The 24,653-nt window shown below is 46.1% G+C and overlaps 1 protein-coding gene across 1 annotated transcript; it reads right to left on the bottom strand.

The window, feature by feature from the left end:
• Window positions 1-2,869: 2,869 nt before the first annotated feature.
• On the bottom strand, window positions 2,870-22,199 carry TDRD5 (tudor domain containing 5; the record flags this gene model as incomplete). The annotated part of the gene is made up of 12 exons (XM_082484019.1): window positions 2,870-3,063; window positions 3,891-4,107; window positions 6,589-6,735; window positions 7,924-8,085; window positions 10,702-10,902; window positions 11,876-11,942; window positions 13,947-14,153; window positions 15,086-15,306; window positions 18,126-18,253; window positions 19,071-19,748; window positions 21,346-21,584; window positions 22,192-22,199. 12 exons carry the CDS (start codon window positions 22,197-22,199, stop codon window positions 2,870-2,872), a joined length of 2,469 nt encoding a protein of 822 aa, XP_082340145.1.
• Window positions 22,200-24,653: the final 2,454 nt, after the last annotated feature.

Here is a 24,653-nt window from a genome sequence, read left to right as displayed (position 1 = left end):
CCCAGACCCCACACGTCGCTCAAGTCCATTAGTGAGTCCCCAGAGCACACACCTCTCTGGCGTCTTGCTTAACCCTGGCTTCTAGGGAGAGCTGCAGAGCTGCGCCACCTTTCAATTTTTAATTTGCTCTAAACATTTTGGCCCTCTCCTCCAGGAGCTCCTGGTCGATAACCTCTGCCAGCAGCAGGGCCGCCCCACAGCTATGGGGAAGGTGGAAACTGGGGGCAAAGGAGAGGAAAGCAGCTCCACCCAAAGCTGCTCTCCTTTGGTGGAGGGGGTCCCCTTTGCACACACACAAGGGACAAGGGACACCACTCCACTGAAAGGGCCCCCAGTGCCCCACTGGAGATGCTCCACAGAGGAGGTCCTTAAAGAGGACCTGACACCTGCAGAGAGAGGGTTGCTGAAGCACAGACCATCTTCCTCCTTTTCATCAGACACCTCTGCGGGGTTGGGTCCCTCCAAACTTCACAGCTTGCTCAGCTTTATTCCAGTGCCGCAGCACATGGCCCTGGCACAGCCACCTCTCCTGCAGCAGCGTGGCAATGCCCTGGAGCAGGGACATGAATACAGCATCACTTCCCAGTCCCAGAGGTGTCTTTCTCGTTTTCCACTGCCTTAAGTAACAAATGTAGAAACAGGGTCCTGCCGGGCGTGTAGAAACACAACCTGAGCTGCTCTGGGAAGGGAGATGCCACTGCAAGGCTGGGAAGATCAGCCCAGGTCACTGCGGAGCAGGGGAGTGACTCCAAGTGGGTTTTCTGTACTCCAGGCGCTGGGGGTGTATGTGTCCTGGCTCAGGGTTAAGGCTCAGTTCTTCACACACATTTTATCTTGATTGAAAGGGTATGGAAAACTAATCAAGCACTTGCAGACACGTGAATGGCAACAACTCACAGGAAAAAAAAATCCTGACCAGTTAAGCATCAGAAAAGGTAGCCGGGACCACAGCGAAGCTTCGTACCCTGCCTCCAACAGGTTCTCAGGGAGAGCGTGCAAAAAGAGTGATGCACAGTGGTAATAGCCCAGAACATGTTCGCTCCTTCTCCCCCTCCCTCCAAAAATTGGCACATTAGGGAGCTCTGAAGTCCCAGGGGGATGCCTCAGTGCTGCTTAACGCTTGCTGGCTCCCTCCGATTAATTAGTCCCTTTGGCACAGTGCACACACACACCCCTTCCAGACCTCCACAGCATCTCCCCATCCCCAATTTCCTGGGACAGCCTGACCAAGGAGTGGTGGGTCCCATCCCCAAAAGGCCCCTGTTACACCTCCAGGCAGCCGCAGGACCTGCAGGGAGCATGGACAAAGGCAGACTCCGACCCAGCCGGGCAGGGGGATGCTGCCCACCCAGCAGGGTCCTCTTCAGCTCCTCACCCTTGCCCAGAGGAGTTGTAGGCTGAAGGGAGCCGAGCCGCCGACAGCTGGCCTCGGCCGCCACCTAGCAGTGACTCGGCAGCAATGGGGACAGGGTGACAGCTCGTCCAGCCCACTGGCTCCCGCTGCAGCCCCGGGACGTCATGGGGGGCTCCTGGGCACACCCCACCCCAGACCCAATTCTCACCTCCCTGAAACCAGGGGGGACTTCTGCAGCAGAAAGGGTGCTGTTGGCGACAAGCACTCCATCACCCAGACAGCTCCGAGCGAGCTCAGCTCTATTTCATCTGCTCCCTACGCTAGGAGAAAAACACGTGTGATACAAATCCCCAGCCTGAAGCCTGAACCTCTGAACCTCCCCGCAGGCTCATACAGCCTCTGCTCAAGCCACAGCTCCTCACTTCTCTGCTTCCATCTCCTTCATTAGCTCTCCATCCTGTTGTTTCCTAATGAGCTCCAGATTTTCTTTCTCTACATCCAAAACCACTCCTACATGCTGAAATGAAAACAAAATAGTCATAGAACCATAGAATGGTTTGGGCTGGAAGAGAGCTTTGAAGATCATCTAGTTTAATCAATAAACTTCTTATTTTGGGCTTTTACCCATTCCAATATTAATGTTAAACCCTATCTTGAGCTTTTCTTCGTGGTTTGCAGTGAAGCACTCCTCTGGCATGTTTGAAGATGGGGTCAGAGCAGCCCCGAAGTCCCTGAAGACCTGAAGAACAGCCTAGGCACCCACAAACCAGCTGAATGGCAGCATTCATAACCAGGGCGCTTCTATTTTCACAGCTTTTCATCTGCATTAATAAACTCAAGCCTGAGAGGATTTCTTGCTACAGGCGAGGAGCTACATAAACATGGCCAACACCAAGTGTCAAGCTTTCTCTCACTGGATTGTTAATAGATTGCATTTGATATATGTAACATGGGATTCCTGACGCTTCGTATGTACGGAACCCTAATTCATCAACAAATCAGAGCGCATTTTTCTTGGGGAAGGTCATCTTGTTGCAAGTTACCAGCACTTACATGGACTGAGGCCTGAGCTGGGATACAACGACCTCTCCTAACAGCAAGGAGCATGTAGAGCATCCACAGTGTTAAAAACCAAAAACATCTCCCCACACAATGTCAAAACTGCTCGTGCACTGAGAGAGGGAGGGACAGGTAGCCAGCTTCCCTCTCCTAAACTTAAAGGATATATAACACAATTTGACACTTAACTGTTCTCCTGAACCATTACAATAAAGAACAATAAATCAGTACACCATCAGCATAACAAAACCAAACTATTTTCATGAAAATAAAAATAACATTTATCACATGTACTGGGCACGTCTGAGATGTCAGACTCCAAGTTTTTCAAGGGATTAAATGTTTCTGAACAAAAAAAAAAAAAAAAAAAGAAGACAGCACGGTCCTACAGAGAGCCTTTGTTGCTGTAAGGCAGCCTTCCTCGGCAGCGCCTTCAGTTCCAGCTTCTCCCTCTTCTCACACCTTCTGTCTCAGGCTCTGGGGCCACCGGAAGTAGTCACTGGAAGTGGCTAAGCGTGCAGCTGCCAACACTGCAGATAGCGTGGTAGGAGGCACATAGAGTTTCTGAGGTGGCCTGTGGTCTGATAGCCCACTGGCAATGCACAGGCCAACTGCAAGACCTCCAGGAAGGTCTTTGTTCTTCATTTTCTCTTCATCTGCATAAGGAGGGAGACAGAAAAGAAAGATGGCATCTACATTGGCAACTTTAAGAGCTCCAGTTTAGATTCAAATTCCTTTTGCTTGGACCTTACCAGGTCACAGCAAGAGGACTTTCTGCTGCACACCTATTTGATGAGCCCAACATGGTATAATCCAAGAGCCTCTCTCCCTCTCATCCCAGCGCTCACCCCTGTTTCCCCACAAGTGGGAAATCAGATATGAATTGAGTAGCTCCTGTCTGGAGAACTGGGCCTCCACTCCAGACAAACGGCAGACAGCTCTGTTACAAGGCACAAATGGGCACTGCCTTTTGGCAAGTCAATCTACCTTGTAAATCAGGTAACTCTCATATGGGCATTGTAAATTCTATCATTTGGGAGATGAACACCTACACAGGGACCTCACAAGGTTAAAAAAATGCTTTTTGCCGCATATGGTTGGGAGATTGAGAGACTCTCAGTGTGAAATGAACACAGGCTAACGCATGGAGTGAAGAAACAAAGACTTCTGCATGAAAGCAGCAAAAAGTCTAGAAAAGACAAAAAAAATCAAGAGAGAGAAATAACCCTCAATTCATTTGTTCCCATTAAACATTTAGAAAATCATTTTGCTGCACAAAGGTCAAACCGATGCATTGCATCCAGCCATTTATTATTGTCGCATCTCCATCCCACAGAAATACCAACATTTTCCGCTGTTCTAGCAAAGAAGCGGCACCAGTCCTAGGACACCCAACAGTGACTGCAAGACTCATAGCACAGTAACGGACTGCTCAGCTTTCCGCTGTGTTAAATTTTACTGACAAATCTATTCGTACTGTTACGGTTGTCCAGCATAAACGGTATTGCCATAAGTAGAACAGAGGGATGTACAGCTTCAGGAAGTTGGGCCTTGTTGGAAAATCTTTCTATCTGATCAGGGTCATCTTGGCTCATTTCTGCTGGTTGCTTGGAGTAGGTAAAGGAGGTGTAAAAGTCTTCCACTGACTTGAATAAGACAGCAGGCATTGAGGACTCTCCAAGAGAATGAGGTGTCTGCAAATGTATATAAAAAACTCAGGAGAGGGTGTGATTAGCGCACACTCAGTTCATTAGCTGCCCTGATCTTTATTATTTCTCAAAGTCCACAAAGAATTGGAATGTCAGCAACTGGATGATTAAAAAAAAAAAAAAAAAAAACCACAAAACAAACCCCCCAAAAACTAGTTACTCACAACCTTGGCCAAAGGGCAGCTTCTCCTGCACAGCAAGCTGAAAAGAGTGACAGATTATTACAAGATACAAATCACCATTTCTTAGCAAAGAATTAACAGCTGGCTCATCTCTCAGCAGCCCCACACAGAACAAATGATGGCAACAACAGAGGGAGTTTCTGCAAGGGAGTGGGAATTGAGTCAGAGGAAGTCCTCTGCATTTTTGCTTAAGAATACAAATTAAACTTAAATTCCAGGGATGATCACCCATGTCTCAGTCATAGACAGGCATTAGAGCCAATGTTTGTATTTGTTAATTCACCATGGAGGAGAAAAATAGTGGAATAACAGACAAGCAGCAATTCACCTTGCCCGACCACAGCTGTTGAAAAATTAGGTGCTTGCTCTCTAGGTTTCTTCTGTTGTCAAGGCAGCAGAAGAAAGGTATCCATCTTCAGAAGGGGTGAATCACCATCTAGAGGTGCTTCACCCTTTGGTGAGAGCGTGTTCAGAGGATTAGCCCAGAACAAAATAATTGTTTTTACACAAGCAGATTTAAGCAATTTAAATTGACCCACACAAGGGAACCATGTGGTGCTCCTGAAGCAGCAAGGAAAGCTGCATGGCTGGGCAACAGAAGTTCTGTGCTGACAGGGTGCCAAGACAGAATAATTTGGATGACAGGCATCACTGGAGTCCAATGAACCAACTACTCAACTTGATACCACCAGCCCACTGAAAACCCCTGCCTAACACGCAGTAGAAACCAGAGTGGTAGGACAAGAAAAAAAATTAAACACCAGAGTTAAAAGATTGTTATATCCTCTTGCCACCCACCACTGTCCTTGTTGGGGGACAGGCAGTGTCACTGCCACTCCACAGCAGAGCAGAAACAGACAGAGTGCAAGGGTGGACACTAAAATGTCTGTTAGCAATGGAAAAAGCTGGGATGGAAATAATTAAAAAAAAAAGAGAGGCTGTTCAGTTTACGGAAGAGGCAAACGAGACAGGATACCCTAGAGTGTGCTGTGAGGGGCAGGAAGTAAGGCAGTATCTACTTTTCCTCCTGATTCACACAATTAAGACCACAGCCATTGAAATGAAACACATGAGAAGTGAAAACCAGAAAGGAGGGAATACCACTTGGTGATGCTGTGCCACAAAACCCTGAGGCCAACAGATGAGCAGGAATCAGAGAATGGAAACCTTCCTGTCTGTCCTCATAACTACCTAACTGATGCATTCCCCCTCACTCCCCCCCAATCTATAGAGACAGGATTATTTTTTTTATCCCACGGTCTTTCTTAATAGAATTTCTCTTCTAAAGACTGTTAAAGAGTTCACAGCCAGGGACAGAAAATGTGCCTGGGACTTCTCTGATCCAGTTAGGAAATTCCTATACTTTGAAACTCACATAGTTTACTACTTGCAGGGGAGCATTTAAGTCAGCTCACAAGGATCCTATCACTATCTGCCCACCTGCCTCCATCTCATCTCATCTCATCTCATCATACTTTCCCCCCACACTTGCTACCAGAAACTTTTCTCTCATTCCCTCAAGATCCTTTTCCCCAGCTTGCTTTCTCTCCAGCCCTTTCAGGTAACATCCTCCAGAGCCATCAATTCTTCCAGCTTTCCTTCTCCTCCTTCTAGGAAGTGCTTTGTCTCAGCCACTATCAACCTCCAGACACGTAAGGAGCTGTGGCTGTTCAAAACCTTGTAGGCACACTCCCATTCCCAGCTCTGCAATGTGTTCTGTGGCTCAACAAATCCTGAGTGATACAGGCTTCCCACTGAACCCCGAGCAGAGTGTTTGCAAAATGCCATACTGCAGGCCTTGTTAGACTCATCATTGCTATTTAAGAAAAAAACTTGCAATACCAGTGCCACATAATGCCTCAAATCACAGCCCAAAACACAACCCTCCCAAACCCACCCTCTTAACCCAGGAAGAGAGGGCTGCGTGATCCAGAGTAGCCCTACAGTAATCTCCAGTTACTCCCAGTAACCCTCAGGACTGTGAATGGAGGGGAAGTAGAGGAGTGAAGAAGGGTCAGGTTTGATCTATAAAGTGCTGAAACGGTCAGTCTTGTTTCCACAATACCTTGACATGCCAGTGGCGCAAGAGTGTACCATCAATAATACCAAAAACAACAGCAAAGAGGGAAACATATAGCTCTTAGCCCATGCTAATAGCCAGTCATCATTTCTTTGTCAGTCACTTTTAAGAAAATACACGTCAAAGCAATCAAAGGGTTATTCAAAGTATCTAAACTCAAGAACAACCCCTCTCAACAGCAATAGCTGAGAAAAACACCCTTACCTTAACCACTTCCATAAGCTCTGTGAGAGTTTCATTTGTATCCTCCTGTGGAAGTTCAGGGTCCTGGTCTGCTGTTCTTGGGACACCCACTTCCTCCAAAGGTGTCTGAGTATCATCCTGTATCTCCTTGGCAGACAGATGCCATTGCTAAGGAGATGGACAAAGCAAGAAAAAGTACAGCTAGCATGGGTAGAAGAAAGCAGGATGCACTGGAGCAAGTTACACAGCAATCAGATGATACCACTCAGAGATCAACCGAGAGAGAAATGCAAAGAAGCTTTTCTGTTCTGCTCAGAAGTTTTAACATTTCTATCTGGAGAAGTTTGGGCTACTTGGAAAGGACAGGAAGAATAAGAAATAATGTGAACAAGAAACTAACTGTCACTTTAACTTCTCTCCTCCACAGTAAAACTTATCACTTGGAAAGTACAGTTTTATTCAAGCAATGTTTTATGGTTATTGCTTGCTGCCTTCTGAGAAATTTTACCATGGAGAAGTGTCTTAACGTAGAAGAGCTGATACAACACAGTATCCCACCAGTTTGCACTTAAGAGTGGGGGGCATGTTGTTAATCCTGACAAGGCAAATCTAAGATTGGACAATGCAAAAGGAGTTTCCCACTGCTCAGGAGGAGTTACCAGAAAATGCTAGCTGAGCAGTAACAAGTTTCATATTAGACACATTTCATTCCAGTTCAAAACATTTTGGAGTAATTTTATAATTGACATTGATGATCGTGTTAGTGATGCACAAAGGAAGAGAAGTAATTGTTTTGGGCAACTAAACAGAACAGCAGAGAAGAATATGTTTGAAGTCTTACAGAAGAGAGATCTAGAGGACTGCAGTTTCTGGAAAAGGATTCTAAGACCCTTCACATCAGACAGGAGAAAACCTGAAGGCATTTACATTCCTCTAGTCTCCAAATTGCCAGCTATGTCTGACATCTACACACATGGAACTGGCTACAGTTAACCAGATTTTTCCGCAAAAATTACAATAAACTCAGATTTGCAGAGTCTCAGTCACAGTAATTTCTTCCAAATACATAAAGCTGCTGGTCTGGAACCTCCAGTTCAGACGATGTATCGACAGCGGAAGGCCATTAATATCCAAGATATACAGCTTATATAGAGTTTCTCTAGCACAGAAATGCAGTTGGCTAAAACAAAACCTAGGTAAAATGACTGCTTTATAAGTTACTAACATTACACTAGCTTTTACATTTAAGAGTAAACAACTCCACAAAGAACTGCATGGGACTAAAACAATACATGCCTAACTGGCCCCTGGAGCTAATTTCATTGAATGACAGCTACTCCACAGTCAAACTCCCACCTGGTCACACAGTTCATCCCTGCCCAGCTTTGAGCTTGCTGTTTCACTATCTGCATCTAGAGATTCCTGCTGCAAGCAAAGGTCTGGCTCCATAACTTCAGCATTCTCCTGCTTTCCACTGGGCTGAACATACAAGGCCGAAGGATTCAGTTCCTTGAATCCCTAGGAATAAAAAAAATAAAACACCCCAAAACAAATCCCAGTATAATCAAGAAAACCATGTTGTAACTACCACAAAGAATAAAAAGGATTCAGCAATTTTCTAATATGTTTTATGAAGAAGCACACCACCCACAAGTTAACTCTAAATTCTTGGAGAAATTGTCTTGCTACAAAAAACCAACGCCTCTCCCTCCAGCAACAAAATTACTCAGCAATGGCCACCTCCCCCCAAAACTGGACATACACATGCAAAAATACAATCATAGGATCTAATCCTGCCAAAACACACATTCTGCATCTACTGAATAAAACAGATACAAGCACTCTGGGCTGAAAAGCCTTACTTTCTGCTGAGATATAAAATCATGGCAGTACCTTTCTGAGGGTTTTCATATCCACACAGTTCTCATTGAAACTGAACTAAGACATTCAGATAACGACACAGATAGGTTTACATCATAAATGCGCTCTGCACTGGTTTACAACTTGAATGCCTGTCCAAGGCACAACGTGCAATCTACCATGGTTATGCTGGCCAACATTGTACATTTCACTGGCAAAGTAAGGGACTTTTTAAACCAAGAACATGTCCATAATTCAGTTTGTTAATGGCATAACTAGTCTTCAATGACTAGATGAGGTCGCTAAGCCACTAGCCATCATATTTGAGAAGTCGTGGCGGTCTGGCGAGGTTCCTGCCGACTGGAAAATGGAAAACATAACCCCTATTTTCAAAAAGGGAAACAAGGAAGACCCAGGGAACTACAGGCCAGTCAGTCTCACCTCTGTGCCTGGCAAGATCATGGAGCAGATCCTCCTGGAAACTCTGCTGAGGCACGTAGGAAAAAAGGAGGCGACTGGTGACAGCCAACATGGCTTCACCAAGGGCAAGTCATGCCTGACAAATTTGGTGGCCTTCTACAAAGGGGTTACAGTGGCAGTGGACAAGGGAAGACCAACTGATGTCATCTACTTGGATTTGTGCAAAACATTTGACACTGTCCCACACGATATCCTGGTCTCTAAATTGAAGAGACATGGATTCAACAAATGGACCACTCGGTGGATAAAGAACTGTCTGGACAGTGGCACTCAAAAAGTTGCAGTCAACGGCTCGATGTCCAAGTGGAAAGCAGTGACGAGTGGCGTTCCTCAGGGGTCGCTACTGAGGCCTGTACTGTTTAATGTCTTTGTCGGCCACGTGGACAGTGGGGTCGAGTGCACCCTCAGCAAGTTTGCCGATGACACCAAGCTGTTTGGCGAGGTAGACACCCTGAAGGGGAAGGATGACATCCAGAGGGACCTGGACAGGCTGGAGAGGTGGGCCTAAGCCAGCCTCATGAAGTTCAACAAGGCCAAGTGCAAGGTTCTACATCTGGGTCAGGGCAATCCCAAGCACAAATACAGGCTCGGCGGGGAATGGCTGGAGAGCAGCCCTGAGGAGAAGGACCTGGGGATGCTGACTGACAAGAAGCTCAACATGAGCCAGCAGTGTGCGATTGCAGCCAAGAAGGCCAACCGTATCCTGGGCTGCATCAAAAGAAGTGTGACCAGCAGGCCAAAAGAGGTGATTCTGCCCCTGTACTCTGCTCTCGTGAGACCCCACCTGGAGTACTGCATCCAGCTCTGGAGTCCCCAACATAAGAAGGACATGGACCTGCTGGAGCGTGTCCAGAAGAGACCCATGAGGAAGATCCGAGGGCTGGAGCACCTCCCCTATGAGGAGAAGCTGAAAGAGTTGGGGCTGTTCAGCCTGGAGAAGAGAAGGTTCCGGGGAGATCTTCCAGTACCTAAAGGGGGCCTACAGGAGAGCTGGGGAAGGACTTTTTACTTGGGCATGTAGCGAGGGGGAATGGCTTTAAACTAGAAGAGGGCAGGTTCAGATTGAACATTAGGAAGAAGGTTTTCACTTTGAGGGTGGTAAGGCACTGGAACAGGTTGCCCAGAGAGCTTGTTGAGGCCCCATCCCTGGAGGTGTTCAAGGCCAGGCTGGATCTGGCCTTGGGCAACCTGGCCTAGTGGGAGGTGTCCCTGCCTATGGCAGGGGGATTGGAATTCTTCAAGGTCCTTTCCAACCTAAACCATTCTATGATTCTATGAATTGTTTGGATGAATCAGGCACCTCAACTTATGATTAACAAAACTTGCTGGAATTAACATCAAGTAGTGAAGTAACTAACACATCTCTTAACAACCCCTCAATTCCATCTCAATTTGGCCTTATGCTCAGTACATCTATAGCTATTTTACTTTTCTGTGTTATTTATACAAGATGTGTGTCAACTCCAGATGAATCTGCAATACTAACAAGCTCATCAACTCCAAACAACAAAACCTTCTAATCCACTGTTAGAAGACAGGATAAAAAGAATTTGTTCTACTAAACCAGAACATCTCTGCTATATCATCAGATTTCTCCTTAACCAAAAAGCAAGCTCTCACCATAGTTAGACACCATGGGATGCAGTCACAAAACGGTAAGTTACAGGAAAGCAGGGAATACCAGTTTTGCTCTTCACAAAACTACCTGCTTCAAGCTAAAGATCTTCCCATTACAGGCACCCAAGCAATCCTTTCTCTGCCTTTCCTTTCAGCAGCACATGCCTCCCTCCTGACCTGGGAAGGGATGTTCTCTCCGCAGACATCAGCACATCCCTCGTCCCTCAAGACACAGTGGAAGTAGACATCCTCCTCGGTGGATGTGTCACACAGGAAGAGGTGTAAAATGCCATTCACATATTCATCCACAATGCCCACAAGTAGCTTGGAGCCACACAACTTCTTGAACAGGAGAGTTGCTGCATTGGACCACGTACCCTGAAGAAGAAACAAGAATGTAAAGTTACTATAAACGGACCAACATCTACTGTCTGAGACTTTCCCTTGTGCGCACTTGCCAAAAAGGCAATTAAGCTAGGTCAGGCTAGGGACAAATACAGGAAAGCGAGGCAGACAAGCTTCCCAGCACTGAACTAAATCAAACCACCTCAAAGCCTGCAATGCTAGTTACAGTGGGAATGCCCTTTCACCCTAAATACCTATTTCCAAACACGGTTCGATGGCATTCACCAGTGATTTTATCACAATTGCCTAAAATACAGTTGTTTGTTGCTTTTGCTTTTTCTTTTTACATTCCTGGAATCATGTGATTACAAATGTTAAGAGTATCAAAAGTTTTTAAGAAGCATCTAAGCTTCACCATAATGAAAATTATGATTCTTTAACCCTCAAAAAACAGATGAAATACCTCTTTTAAAATAATGTCTTTAAAACACAAAAGAAGCAAGTCTGCTCGCATGCTTTCCTTCAGAGATTGTATTTCTCAGGCTTTTTGGCCAAGAGGTTTCCTAGCACAGAGGAACTTTCTTACGGCCTCTACAATTCTTTGGCTATGCTGACTGCATCCAAACAACTCACTTAAAGCTCCGTCACAGAAGCAATTTTTAAAACAGAGGGCTGGAGCTACCAAGGCTTCAGAAGGACCCTGGATAACTACTGGCAGGGGAAGAAACAAGTTTGCTCATTTGCTTAACAGTAGCTATCTGTTTCTGCAACAACATAAGCAAGAATACTCTGATCATAAGGAAAAAAGGCAGTGGAAAGGTGATCGCTTGCAGAGACAGAGACTTACACAGTCATACTCTGCTGACTGTAACAGCAACAATTCTGCTGTAAACGTCAATGGACCTGAATTAACCCAAATGCTTGCCCCTATCAGGAGAAAAAGCCAATCTCTACTTGATAGCGCTCATACATATGTCAATAAACAAAACTGCATGTGAACACATACCTCAATAGGTTTCACCCATGCCAAGGAACAAGGGATGGCCTGAGCAGGGAGCTTCAAGTAGCACCACCTACAATACAAAACAAAGCCATGACCATTACAGCAAAACCAGAGCAAAAAGAGGCAGACCTTCCTCCTCTTCTGGGTTTTAAAATCAGCTTAGGAATAGAGAGGCTCATATTGGATTTTGCACTTATGAACAAAACCCAACAGCAGCTTTGGAAAATGGTCCATATCCAGAGAACGGGCACCGCAGAAATAGCAGTATCAACTGGTCCCTTATGCCTTCCCTCGCCTGAGCATCTTCCCATCAAAACCCCCTTGTGATTACAAAGTTAAGGACCAAGAGCAATGACTTTTGAACCAAAGAATGCCAATGGCCAGGCATGAATAGAGGCAAATGAGAAGAAAGAAGCAAATATGGAAGAGGTACTGAATTGCAGAGAAGAACGATTACCTCTGACACTGCAAATGCATCCCACTTGGACTGATGTCCATTCAGGAGGATGTTTACATCCATTCACGGAATCCAGGAAGAAGTATTAGGGAGCTTGCCCCAAAGTGACAGAAAATGGCAAGAGGAAAGAATGAGGAATGAAGGCAGAAACAGGAAATGATTTTGCCCAAAGTCACTATGAGGGAGTGATGGACAGGGTTGATGAGCATAGGGCCCAGAGTGATCAGCAAAACAGGTCTTAAACAATGTTATCTCAAGCATGTAAGCAAAGTTGTGCCTACAAGGCACTGTTAAGCAATAAAAACCCAGATCCTTTCTAGGAAATCTGCATGCTAGGATGTCTTTCTGGAAAAAAAGACATGCCAGTCAGCCTCACCTTGATCCCTGGGAAGGCAATAGAACAACTAATCCTGGGAACTGTTTTCAGCCACATGAATGACAAGAAAAACCACTTCTAAACCATGTCCCTAAGTACCACATCTACCCTATTTTTAAACACCTCCAGGGATGGAGAATCCACCGCCTGCCTGGGCAGCCTATTCCAATGTTTAATAACCCTTTCAGTGAAAAAATGTTTCCTAATATCCAATCTAAACCTCCCCTGACATAACTTGAACCCATTTCCTCTCGTCCTATCACTTGTCACCAGGGAGAAAAAGTCAGTCCCCACCTCTCTACAACCTCCTTTCAGGTCTTGTAGAGGGTGATAAGATCTCCCTTCAGCCTTCTCTTCTCCAGGCTAAACAACCCCAGTTCCCTCAGTCATTCCTCATAAGATTTGTCCTCCAGACCCCGATCTTAAAGGTCCCTTCCAACCTCAGCAATTCTATGATTCTATGAAAGGTGACCAGGAGTAGTCAGTATGGATTCACAGAGTCATGCTTGACCAACTTGACAACCTTCTACAATGAAATGACTGGCCTGTTAGGTGAGGGGAGAGCAGTAGGTATTGTTTATCTTGACTTCTGTCAGACTTTTGACACTGTGTCATGTAAGATCCTCACAGAGAAGCTAATGAAGTATGGGCTGGATGACCAGACAGCGAGGTTGATTGAGAACTGTCTCAAAGGCCGGGCCCAGAGAGTCATGATCAGTGGTACAAAGCTCAGTTGGAGGCCAGGAACTAGCGCTGTACCCCAAGGGCCAACACTAGGTCTGATACTGTTCAACATCTTCATTAATGATCTGGATGATGGAGGACACTCTACCTGCAGCAAGTCTGCTGATAATACAAAACTGGGAGGAGTGGCTGATACACCGGAGGGTCATGCTGCCATTCAGAGGGACCTCAACCGGATAGAGAAATAAGCAGACAGGAACCTCATGAAGTTCAACGAAGCCCTGCACTTGGGGAGAAACAACTCCATGCATGTTGGGGGCCAACCAGCTGGAAAGCAGGATTTTTACCATAAGGGTGACCAAGCACTGGAACAGGCTGCCCAGAGAGGTTGTGGAGTCTCCATCCTGGGAGACGTTCAAAAACCATCTCAACATGGTCCTGTGCAGCCTACTCTAGGTGGCCCTGCTGGAGCAGGGAGGTTGGACAGGATGACCTCCAGAGGTCTCTTCCAACCCCAACCATTCTGTGATTCTGTCACCCATGTGTAATTTACTTACTTGAGGAATCTCAGCCAAGACTTTCGGACAATTTCAAGGTTTCCATAATCTGGGTAGAACACCTCTACTTCTTGATCATTGATCACACGGTGGATGACAACACGGTACCACCATTTCGAGACCGTTACACAGCAAAGTTGTCCAGGCTGTACTGAAGACTCAGGCATGATATAACGATCAGAAACAAGTTTATTTGAGTAACAGTGTCTGCAAAAGATCATAAAGAAAAACTGTGCTTGGTAGGATGCAGGAGATGAACAAAGATAAATATACAGGGCTTCAGAAAAATCCTCATTTCTCGAAGTCCCCATGACATGAATTTTCAGGAGTTGTTTTAGTAGATGCTTTATATCTCTGTTCTGATACACTTAAACTGAAATGACAATAAAAAATACAACCCCAAACTTTTAACACTTGAATGATATTCTTGGGATCCAAGTAAAAGTTAATTAATGGGGATTAATCAGAGGCTAAATACAGTCATTCTAGTCATTAATTTTTAACATTACCCTGACCTGTCACTGCTTCTTATGAACCAGGTTCTGGAGTACTGGCTTATATACACAGTATCTGTCTGCAAAATCTGTAATCACACTTTGCATGTGCCCCACGGACATCAAGCACTTACTTTGGCACACAATTAACAGCAACTGTAGTACTGTCATGGTGGAATAGAATCCCAAATGCACAATGTAGCTGACATAAACAAAGCCACTGATGGGGTTTTGCTTTCAAATATAGATATGCCAAAAGGCCTGTTACCTGTTGCTTTTTCGTAAGTGTTGGAGATGGAAGTAAAAGCCTTAACCAAGCACATTAGCAACAATAGTACAGACAACAGAGAGGTGCAAAGGAACACTGAAGCTCCTTTCCATAACTTTTCCAGGCTTTTAAAGTTTAGGACTGTCTAGGACACAGCCAAAAAAAAAGCCCATGAATTACTATTAAACGTACTTTCTGCTTGTTAGTTAAAAGGAATAGGTAAGCACTATGAGTACGTGTTTCAGTACAGCACCGGCACCTCCGTATCAAGTAATCAAACCAGCAGTGACCATAACTAACAGCTGGGCACCCTGTTCCCTCAGCGCAAACACATGCACAATGGGTAGTAGTACTGAATGAGCATAGCATGTACGCACCTCATCTCAAACATCATATCCTGCAGTTTATCAGATGTTTCCCTGCTGCAGACGTGGATGTAGAACTGGCTAGGAGAGACAATGAATTCCACAAAGACTCCCACCAAGCACCTTTTCTCCAGTGGTGGTAAACTGCAAAGGCTTCTATCCTGAACAGCATCTGGGGGGATTTCTGGAGTCACTATCAACTTGGCTAGTAGGGACTGCTCCAAATCTTGAGGCTACAAAGGGATAAGAGGAAGGTGGCACTCAGATGTCTTGTCATGCACTGATCACATACAACTGGCTTTTCCCTTAAGGTAAAAAAGAATAGTTCTGCTTTCCTGGGGACCTGTGAATTACTGAATAACAGAGAATCCCAACAAATTTTGCAAACTTGGATTAAAACTTTCCCTGTGACAGAAGCTTTTGTTTTCACACTCTCTCTCTTCCTTCCTCCTTTTTTTCCTCCAGTGTAAAGAGGGGTACAACAAAAACACCTTGCTCATATTCCTGCAAGGAATAAAGGAAAGGAATTGAAGTCACATCACATGTTTAGAGAAAAGTATTGAATGGCTATTGCTAAAAAAGCAGAACAAAACAAAAACCCACACCAAAAAAAAAAAAACCAAACAAACCAAACACAACCCACTTGTTTGTTGGATTTTACCCCAAAGATGCTATTTCTATGTTCCATGACCACAACACAGTACATGACTGAACCGGCAAAACTCTATCTGAAAATTATTCAAAAGTGACAGAAAGCACAAATGCATCTCACTTTCACACTAGAGCTATTTCCCAAGGATAAAACCAAACAAAACCTGCAAATTCTGTTCTTTTCTCACTCTAGACAAATTTGTACACGAGTGAGTTGTTAGCACAGTTTACAATTTTGCGTTGTTCTTTAACTGCTGAAAACATTACTTCACTTGAACTGGTGCAGATGGGAACCTTAATCATACAACAGCTACTTTCACTGCCTCAAGAGCTTTCTTTTGTGCCAATGAACAGCACTCCTCCAATGATAAGAAGTCAAAATTATGTCAATTTCCCTCATCATGAATATGCTACAAGTTACCACTGCATTATACATCAGTCAGTCTTCCAGCACACACACACCCCCCTCCCCCCCATTGCTTATCTGGCTACATTCAACTGCAAACAATGGGGTTTTGCAATACTGGCTCTTTGAACCATTTTTTAAAGAAGCAGATGAGATTCTCTCCTTCTGCAGACTGAGCATGAATACTTTTTTTTTTTGAGTTAAAAATTTTGACTAAAACGTTGAGTCAAACAGTGAGTTAACATTTTCGAGTTAAAGAGCAACTGAGGGAATTCTTGCCTGAGCAGCAGCATCACCTCTAAAAAACCCTTAAATTTCAGGATTTCCTCTAAAAAGTGCCTGGGAATAGTGCTACTTCTAAGGGACAGTTTTGCTCCGAGAATTCTCTTCATATCAGACTGTTACAGGCACACATGATCTTTATAATCTGGCTCACACATTGGTAGTGATAATAGACATTTCTGTCAAAGATGTAGAAGATGTGTACTTAAAACCAGTTTTACAAAAAAGCAACACAATTATAAAAAGATAAACCAACACATTACTCTGCAAAACTAGGCTTACAAGAGGTATGCCTTACAAGGCTGGCTAACTCCTTGCCATAAGCTGGGCTGGCAGCTGCCAAGAGTGGTGCGGATGACACCTTTCCTTCTGCTCAAGGAGGTGAGAAAAAGCTGCCGAGAGCAGCAGCTCTGTATACTTTACCCTTCTCAGGGCCAAGCGGATTGAGTCAGCCCTTGTCCCTCACAACGCTTCCACTATTAGTCTCTCGTGGTGGAAATTTGGATACCCTGCAGCAGGGCGGGGATCAGGTCGCATCTTTCCCCACTACCTCGCAGCATCCCGATGAGTGAGTGTTCATATGCCAAGTCACATATTCCAACCCCCTTCCCTCCCCATGATGGATTTTTTAAAACAAAATGGCAAACTTGGTATTTCATGAGGAATACTAGTTGTACAAACACCTTCCAAGACTTATCCTGCTAGGATCTTTAAGCAGGTTCCCTCTGCAATAGATAGGAACAAAAATCTTACAGGTTGGAGTTACAAGGACCACATCCCCCCCTACAAGCAGACTTTGTCTGATCTAGGGGAATTCCCTGTGAACTTCATCATATCAAACTAAAATTTCTTTAAAGGATCAGAAAAGCCTGCCAAAAGTTTCTAAAGGGTATATTTTATGAAGCACCACCAAAGTCAGGAAGAACTCCTGGGACCCTTTGCCTACCTCTGCACTTCAACTGTACATGCAAAAGATGAGCTTTGCAGGGAAACAACTCTCAGTAGGAGGATTTTCCTGAGAAAAAGAAGGCGTAAGGATGCTCAAAACAAACAAAAAAAAAATAGAGGGGAAACAAACAAATTCTCCCAATCAGGTTTGGTAGTTCAGAGCCTCTGTACTGTTCTTCCCCCTCCCTTTCTAAAAAAACCACTGCTAAACAAAACAAAAAAACCTAACCAATGAACCAAACAAAATCTCAAAATTTTCAAAGTCCAACCAAATAGCAGAGTGGAGACTGCAAGAATCAAGGTCTCTGAGGATCATTCCCCAGCTCTGTCACGCAGCTGCTTGACGCTTAAGCACTACCTACTGCAGCAGGTGAAATTCCACACAGCTAGTCTCAGAACAAAGTTATTAAAGTCCAATTACAAGCAAGTACACCAAAAAGTATCACCACTATTATCAAGGAGCAAGATGATGCTTAACTGGCCTCAGATGACCTGTAACATAGATCTCAAGACCAGAATGAGATAAGAAAAAGACCAAGTCTGGACGGCATATGAAGCCATATACCAGATCAGTATGAGCCTGGTAACCTCCAGACTCATCTAAAACAAGTAGAAAAATTTTTGGAAGTAGCAGTGCATCAGCAATACAAACTCAACAGAAACAAAAGCAGTTAAAAAAAACCCCACAAACAAAAAACCCAGTGAAAATCAGCCCCCCCAGATTACAACATGATAAAGCTACAGATCACTCATCCAGCCACTTACTTGTTCGAGGCCATCACCCAAATCTACTGTTTGTGTTTCCACTGGCTTTAACTTCTCTTCTGCTGTCAGGTGGAAGCTCTCTGTCTCATAGCTGGGTTCCAAAGGAGGCATTTCAACTGCAGGTGCTCCTATGAAGACAATAATTTGGCTGTTATTCTTTGTGGGACTGATACAGTGTTACATATTAAGCAGAAAGAGAAGACATCTGAAAATGAAAGTCTGAAAGTAGTGGTGCTGTCTTCCTCTCTTGTAGCATTCACAGCCACACAGTCATGATGATTCACTTGAGAGGCATCCTTCACTGCATTAATAAATTAAAACAAAACAAAAACCACTTGCTCTTGAAAGCATGCTAAGGGTTAAATCAATTGCTAGAATGATAAAATGAATTTTCCCCAGAAAAGTCAGGAATTTGGCAGGAACTGTATGCAATTTTCTGCCTTCTCATAGCTGTTATGGGAACGCTGAAGACATCTGCAGTCTCTTTTGTTTTCTTTTGTGGAATATTTTAGCTGTGCCTTTCAGACTAGTGCTAAGCCTTCAGTCTCAAAAAGTGCATCAGAAAGGCTTTATCAGCCTGCAGAGCAGACATTCAGGAGATCTTTCTATTTTTGTTATCTATTACCTGGAATAACTAGAAATTCAAGTCCTCCACAAACATTCAGGAACTCTGCACTCTGAACAGGCTGAACATCCCTTGTTTCACCTCGTACCAAAAAACAGTGGCAACCTGTAGAAAACTTCCAGTTAAACTCTCTGCTACCAAGGCAGCTCCTTTGTGACAGCTGCTTCTGCAGCACCCCACAGCCCTTCTGGGCTAAAAGCTAAGGGAAGCAGGACTACTACAGCAACTGGAAATGCAGCAACGTCCACTTGAAACACAGTTGCTTGGCCACAGCACTTGTGAGAGCTACATGCTTTCAGTTAACTAACACACCGCCTCACCTTGCAGCACCTCTTCCTGCGCCTCACCTTGCGCTTCACCTTGCGGCACCTCTTCCTGCGCCTCACCTTGCGCTTCACCTTGCGGCACCTCTTCCTGCGCCTCACCTTGCGCTTCGCCTTGCGGCACCTCTTCCTGCGCCTCACCTTGCGCTTCGCCTTGCGGCACCTCTTCCTGCGCCTCACCTTGTGCCTCACCTTGCAGCACCTCTTCCTGCGCCTCACCTTGTGCCTCACCTTGCGGCACCTCTTCCTGCGCCTCACCTTGTGCCTCACCTTGCGGCACCTCTTCCTTCTCTATCTCACTTGCCAGGTACTTCTTCAGGGTCAGCAAGGAACCTGCTCTTGTCTGCTCAACCACAATGATGTCAGACAAGCTCCTGAGGACTTCAAACATGGAGAAAAATCCATATTGTGTGTACTGGAATGCCCGGCCAAAGCGTCTGAAGAAGGCCTTATCAAAGTCCAAGAGCAGAAGCGGTGAGGAACTCAGCAAATCCTGCAGCTCAGCCTTCACTGTCACTGGCAGGACAGGAGCCCTGCCCTTCCAAGGGCAATTCTGTGGATTCTTAGAGGGAGAAGCAGCATCTCCCTTCACAGCAGCACTCCTCCGTGCCTTAGCACTTCTCCTCTGCCTGGCAACCAGTTTGGCAATCGCTTTGGTAGTCTCATCTGCAATGGCTACAACAGAAAGAAATTACCTATTAGGCTACTAAAAGAATGAACCATTAAAAGCTCTACACAGACACAGCTCTCTTTCCTCTTCTTCCCACCCTTTTCAGAAGCAGGTGTCTCCTTCAAAAGCAATCACACTAAATTGTGGCCGATTTCCAGCAGGGCAACCATTATTCCTCTCCCTTTGCAAATTGGACTTAACCATTTTTAATACCCAACAACCAATCTGCACCCTCATCCCTATAAATCCAAATCCAAGTAGGAAGGTGGATCAAATTCTTGGATACAAGGTCACAACATTGTTCCCCTCAGCCAGAGTCACCCACTATAAAACCCACCCACCCAAGCAAGGTCTCCCTGGGGAGCAGCCCAGGTCTTTTCCGTACTTTTAAACAACTTTTTCTTGTCTTACTGTAGCACTCTGGAAAAAAAAAAAACAAAACAAAACACAACACCCACCAACCATTTCACCCTTCTCAATCAATTCTTTGCAGCTACCATTTGTTTCCACAGCTCTTCCACAAAGAAAAGGAAACTAGAAAAATTAAATGTAAAATGTAATTGAAGCAACCAAGGAAACCTGCTACTGCTCAAGTCCTCTATACTGCCCCAACCCTATTTAATTATTTACATAATGTTAAAATAGAGAAATAGTAACTAGACATGATTTATCTATGATTCAATCGAGGAACTAACCACCAGACAATGCAATATTGTTGATAAGCAGGGTATTCCTGTCAAGAGAGTGACGAACTGTAGGCCTGGTCAGCAAACCAAGAAAACCACTTGGAACTGCCAAGATCAGAGAAGTAGGTAAAAGGTAATTCCAGCAGGGGAGATCACAACAACCGACTCATTGACCACCTACCCAAATGATACCACCTACTCAAAAGAGAACAATGGAAGAAGAAGACAGAGTCTGCACACTATTTACATGGGAAGCGAAGAATTCTTGACCAATCATTAAAGAGAATAACAATGAATACGTATTAATTGTTTGAATATGCAAGAACCAAAAGTAGCGATTCTTGAAACTAAGGTGTGCTCCTGTTTTGGGACGAGCACCCCATTTCTGCGCATTAATGGAATAAACTTAGAAATACCTCTGTTCTGTGTGTTATTGGGTTGCACACCAGGTAAAGAACCCAGATTTGGGACAATACTTTGATACATACTAAAATTCCTATGGGGTCAGGTAGGGAAACATTTACAGCTTCTGCCGAGAGGCCTCATCCCTGGTTTTGGCTCCTGCTGTAGTCTGCATTTACAGGAAAAACAATGCTTACCAGTTCTAGTGTATCCATAAGAAATGTTACTGCAGTTTCTGAACTTAAGTGCAGAATGCAAAGTGTACAAAAATAACTAGAAGCCTCTGTGATTTGTCAGGAGGAAAGAGGGGAAAAAGCATTAAAAGGCAGATCAAAATACAGGAAGAAGTATCAAAGACAAGAAATTAAACAGAGCTACACGAGAAAAAGAGTAACAGAGATCTATGACCCACAGCCCTGGGAATTCATCCTGCACATCCTCATTTTGGAGTATCACTTCATACCAGTATGTGGTTCCAAACAACTCCTCCACCCACAAGGAAACAAAACCTCACCTTTGAGGATAAAAGTGCCTTTCTCATAAGGACAGACTCTGACAACTTCAGGCATATCTGCCACCAGCTCCAAAGTAGATCGGAAGCCCAGGTCACATAGAGGAAGAGGTCTGCCGATCATGGCCATGTACTCCTGCTCCAGCTGCGCTGGGGTTAAGCCCTCTTTTGAAGCCATTAGCAGCGATCTCACCTCCTTCTTCAGCACCTCCATAAGCTGTGCCTGCTTTGACACATCCACACTAAAGGGGCAACAAAAGCAAACAGAAAACCAACTAGGACCGCAGCTGCTCAAGTACAGGCAAAAGACTTCACCACTTAGCAGCTAAATGCTGGTGGAGGGAAAGCACAGCAAGCCAGATTCACCAACAGCCACTGCCTACCAACCCCCCGTATTCCCTTCCCTGCACCCCTGGAGCTGCCACCCTTCGGCACCCACTGTCCCAGCTAAGATCACGGCTCCTCCAGCATTTGCTGCCTGTCCCCATGGGATCGCAGGCCCTCCAAGCATTGCGCCCCCACAGAGCTCAGTGCACCCCCAACCCCCGCCCTAGGGACTGCCCTCTACAAACCCTGCCGCTCCACAGAGACCCCTACACCCCTAAACTGCTGCCTGAGGGTCCGCACCCCCCCCCGCCACGGCCTCACCACACCTCACAGCCATCCCCATACCCCTAAACCCGGGCTCGGGGATTCCTCCCTGTGCCCCACAGAGCCACTGCCCCCTAAAAACATTCCCCCTGCCCCTAAAACACGGACGGAGGACACCTCCGACACCCCGTCCCCTGTCCCCTTCCCCTCTTTCTTCAACAGAGACCCCAAAGGGCCGCTGGCACCGCTCGCACCTACCACGCCATCCCACCGCCTCCCTCACGAAACGCATACGCATACGCATACGCGCCCGCGCCCGCGCCCCCGCCCCTCTCTCCGCCTGCGCGCTCCCTTTCCCGCCCTTCCGGGGCGCGAGGGCAGGGCAGGGCAGGGCAGGGCAGGGCAGGGCGAGGCGAGGCGAGGCGAGGCGGGGCGGGGCGGGGCGGGGCGGAGCGGAGCGCAGCGCAGCGCAGCGCAGCGCAGTTGTCCCCCTCCATTGCGGCAGCGGGTGGCTTCTCAGTTGCCCGCCGGTCGCCGCCCGCCAACTGAGGGGCCTCCTGCTGCCGCACCGTGGCGGGCAGCCTGTCCGGTGGGGAACGACACCCGGGGGGCTGTAGGGAGCTGCTGCCACCGCCTTCTCCTGAGTAAAAAATCATTAGGTGTGGCGTCGTCCTTCCCGCCCCCACCCTTCCCCCCCCCCCCCCCAACCCGTGGCTTCTGACAGAAGAAGTTGGCGCATTGCGAAAGAGCCCTGGGGTGTTCAATGTCCCATGGTTGCTTTTGACCAGAAAGCAAACGGGACTTGCTGCGCAGCCCAAAAGTGGGCCTGAGTATCGGTTTAACGGCTGCTGCTTAAAAGGCCGCCTGCCCTTTGGGCAGCTGGAGACCCATCTTCCCCCTGCCCTACACTGGTTAACTGAAAAAAAAAAAAAGGTTTCTGGAGCGCTTCCAAAGCAAATATAGACAATGTATGAATTTACTAATTACACCTCATTTCCGCCCAACTTTTCTCCCCTGTCACTAGGCCTCTCCCTCCATGGCTTCCCTGGTGACCTGCTGATGAGGCACCCAGCACGACGGAGCAGAGAGAGCAGGGAGCTGGTGCTCCTGCCCTCCCTGCCTGCAATATCCTGACTCCTGGCAGGCCACAAGTCTCTAATAAAATAGGAATCTGTGAAAAAACAAGAGCAGTACCTCCCCAGCCGGCTTCCCAGCTCCCTCCAGCTGCTCCTCCGCACCAGACATGGGCCATCCCTGAGCTCAGTACTGCCCTGTTGACAGGGAAGTCACCGCTTGATGTTCCAGCCTTGTCTTGCTGTAGTGTGATTTCTAGCCAGGTGCTGGTATCTTTAATATGGTTCATGACTTTAGAACACTTTTAAAAGAGTTTCTTGCAGAAGTTTCTGCAGATGTCACCACAGGCTGTGTGGCATGAAAAGAAAAAAGCTCCTGTGTTCGCTCTGCTGCGCTCCTGCTGTGGAAAACTAGGGAGGCATTTAGCCACAAACTCTTTTGGCAATTTAGATTCAACAGCTCTAACCCTGCAATGACCTCCATGCTTTGTACCCATTGAGGAAAGTTCATGGCTGAACTGGGACCAGCTAATTTCCCTCCCTGCTAAAATTTGAGGTGACCCTAGAGAGAGGGAGTTTGCTGCCAATGTCCCTCTGGCTGTGCCAGCCAAAGGGTTTCTAGAGAGCAGACCAGTGTGTGATGTTGCTCACTCAGCCGTTCTCTGCAACACCCCCTCAAAGCTCTCCTGAGTAAGCCACTGGTCTCACCAGTAAAGGTTTTTTACTCTGGTGTTTATTGTTCTGGGCCACTTCATCATTTGAGGTCTTTGGAGCCACATGTCTGACAAGTGGCTAAGTCTGACAAGTCTAAAAGTTTAGGTTGCATTTTCAACAGCTTTGCAGAAACCACATACTGAAAATCATCTGAGTGCTTTTCAGATGTTGTTTTTTTTTTTCCAAAGGCAGGAAGATGTCCAGAGGAGATGGATGATGAACAAAGATGATCAGAGGGCTGGAGCACTTCTCCTGTGAAGACAGGCTGGGAGAGTTGGGGTGGTTCAGCCTGGAGAAGAGAAGGCTCCAGGGAGACCTTATAGCAGCCTTCCGGTATCTGAAGGGGCCTACAAGAAAGCTGGAAAGGGACTTTTTACAAGGGCATGTAGTGACAGGACGAGGGTTAATAGCTTCAAACCAGAAGAGGGTAGATTTAGAATAGATACTAAGAAAAAAATTTTCACTGTGAGGGTGGTGAGACACTGGAACAAATTGCCCAGGGAACTTGTGGAGGCCCCATCCCTGGAAGTGTTCAAGGCCAGGTTGGATGGGACTTTGAGCAACCTGGTCTAGTGGAAGGTGTCCTTGCCCACGGCAGGGCAGTTGGAAGTAGATGATCTTCAAGGTCCCTTCCAACCTAAACTATTCTATGATTCTACATAAAAAGAATGTCCTCCTGGAGTCCACCCTGTCCAGGTCTAACCTTCCTTCCCATCTCCACATCAGTGTGTGATGAAAGCAGACCAGCTGGGAAACAGCTTGCTCACTTCACTATCCATTATGTCTGGCAAGCCTGTGATAAACTTGAAACAAGCCTCCTTGATCTGACACCTCCCCTTCTCTCCTCCCCTGCCTGGTTTTCCTGCCTGCAGCAATAAATTCAAGCACAAATTCATCCTACTCCCACAGGCAGCTGCATGCTCCTCGGCACAG

This window comes from Vanellus vanellus, assembly GCF_965231255.1.
Source record: "Vanellus vanellus genome assembly, chromosome: 5".
Taxonomy (NCBI): Eukaryota; Metazoa; Chordata; class Aves; order Charadriiformes; family Charadriidae; genus Vanellus; species Vanellus vanellus.
This window is presented reverse-complemented; position numbering and strand designations above follow the sequence as displayed.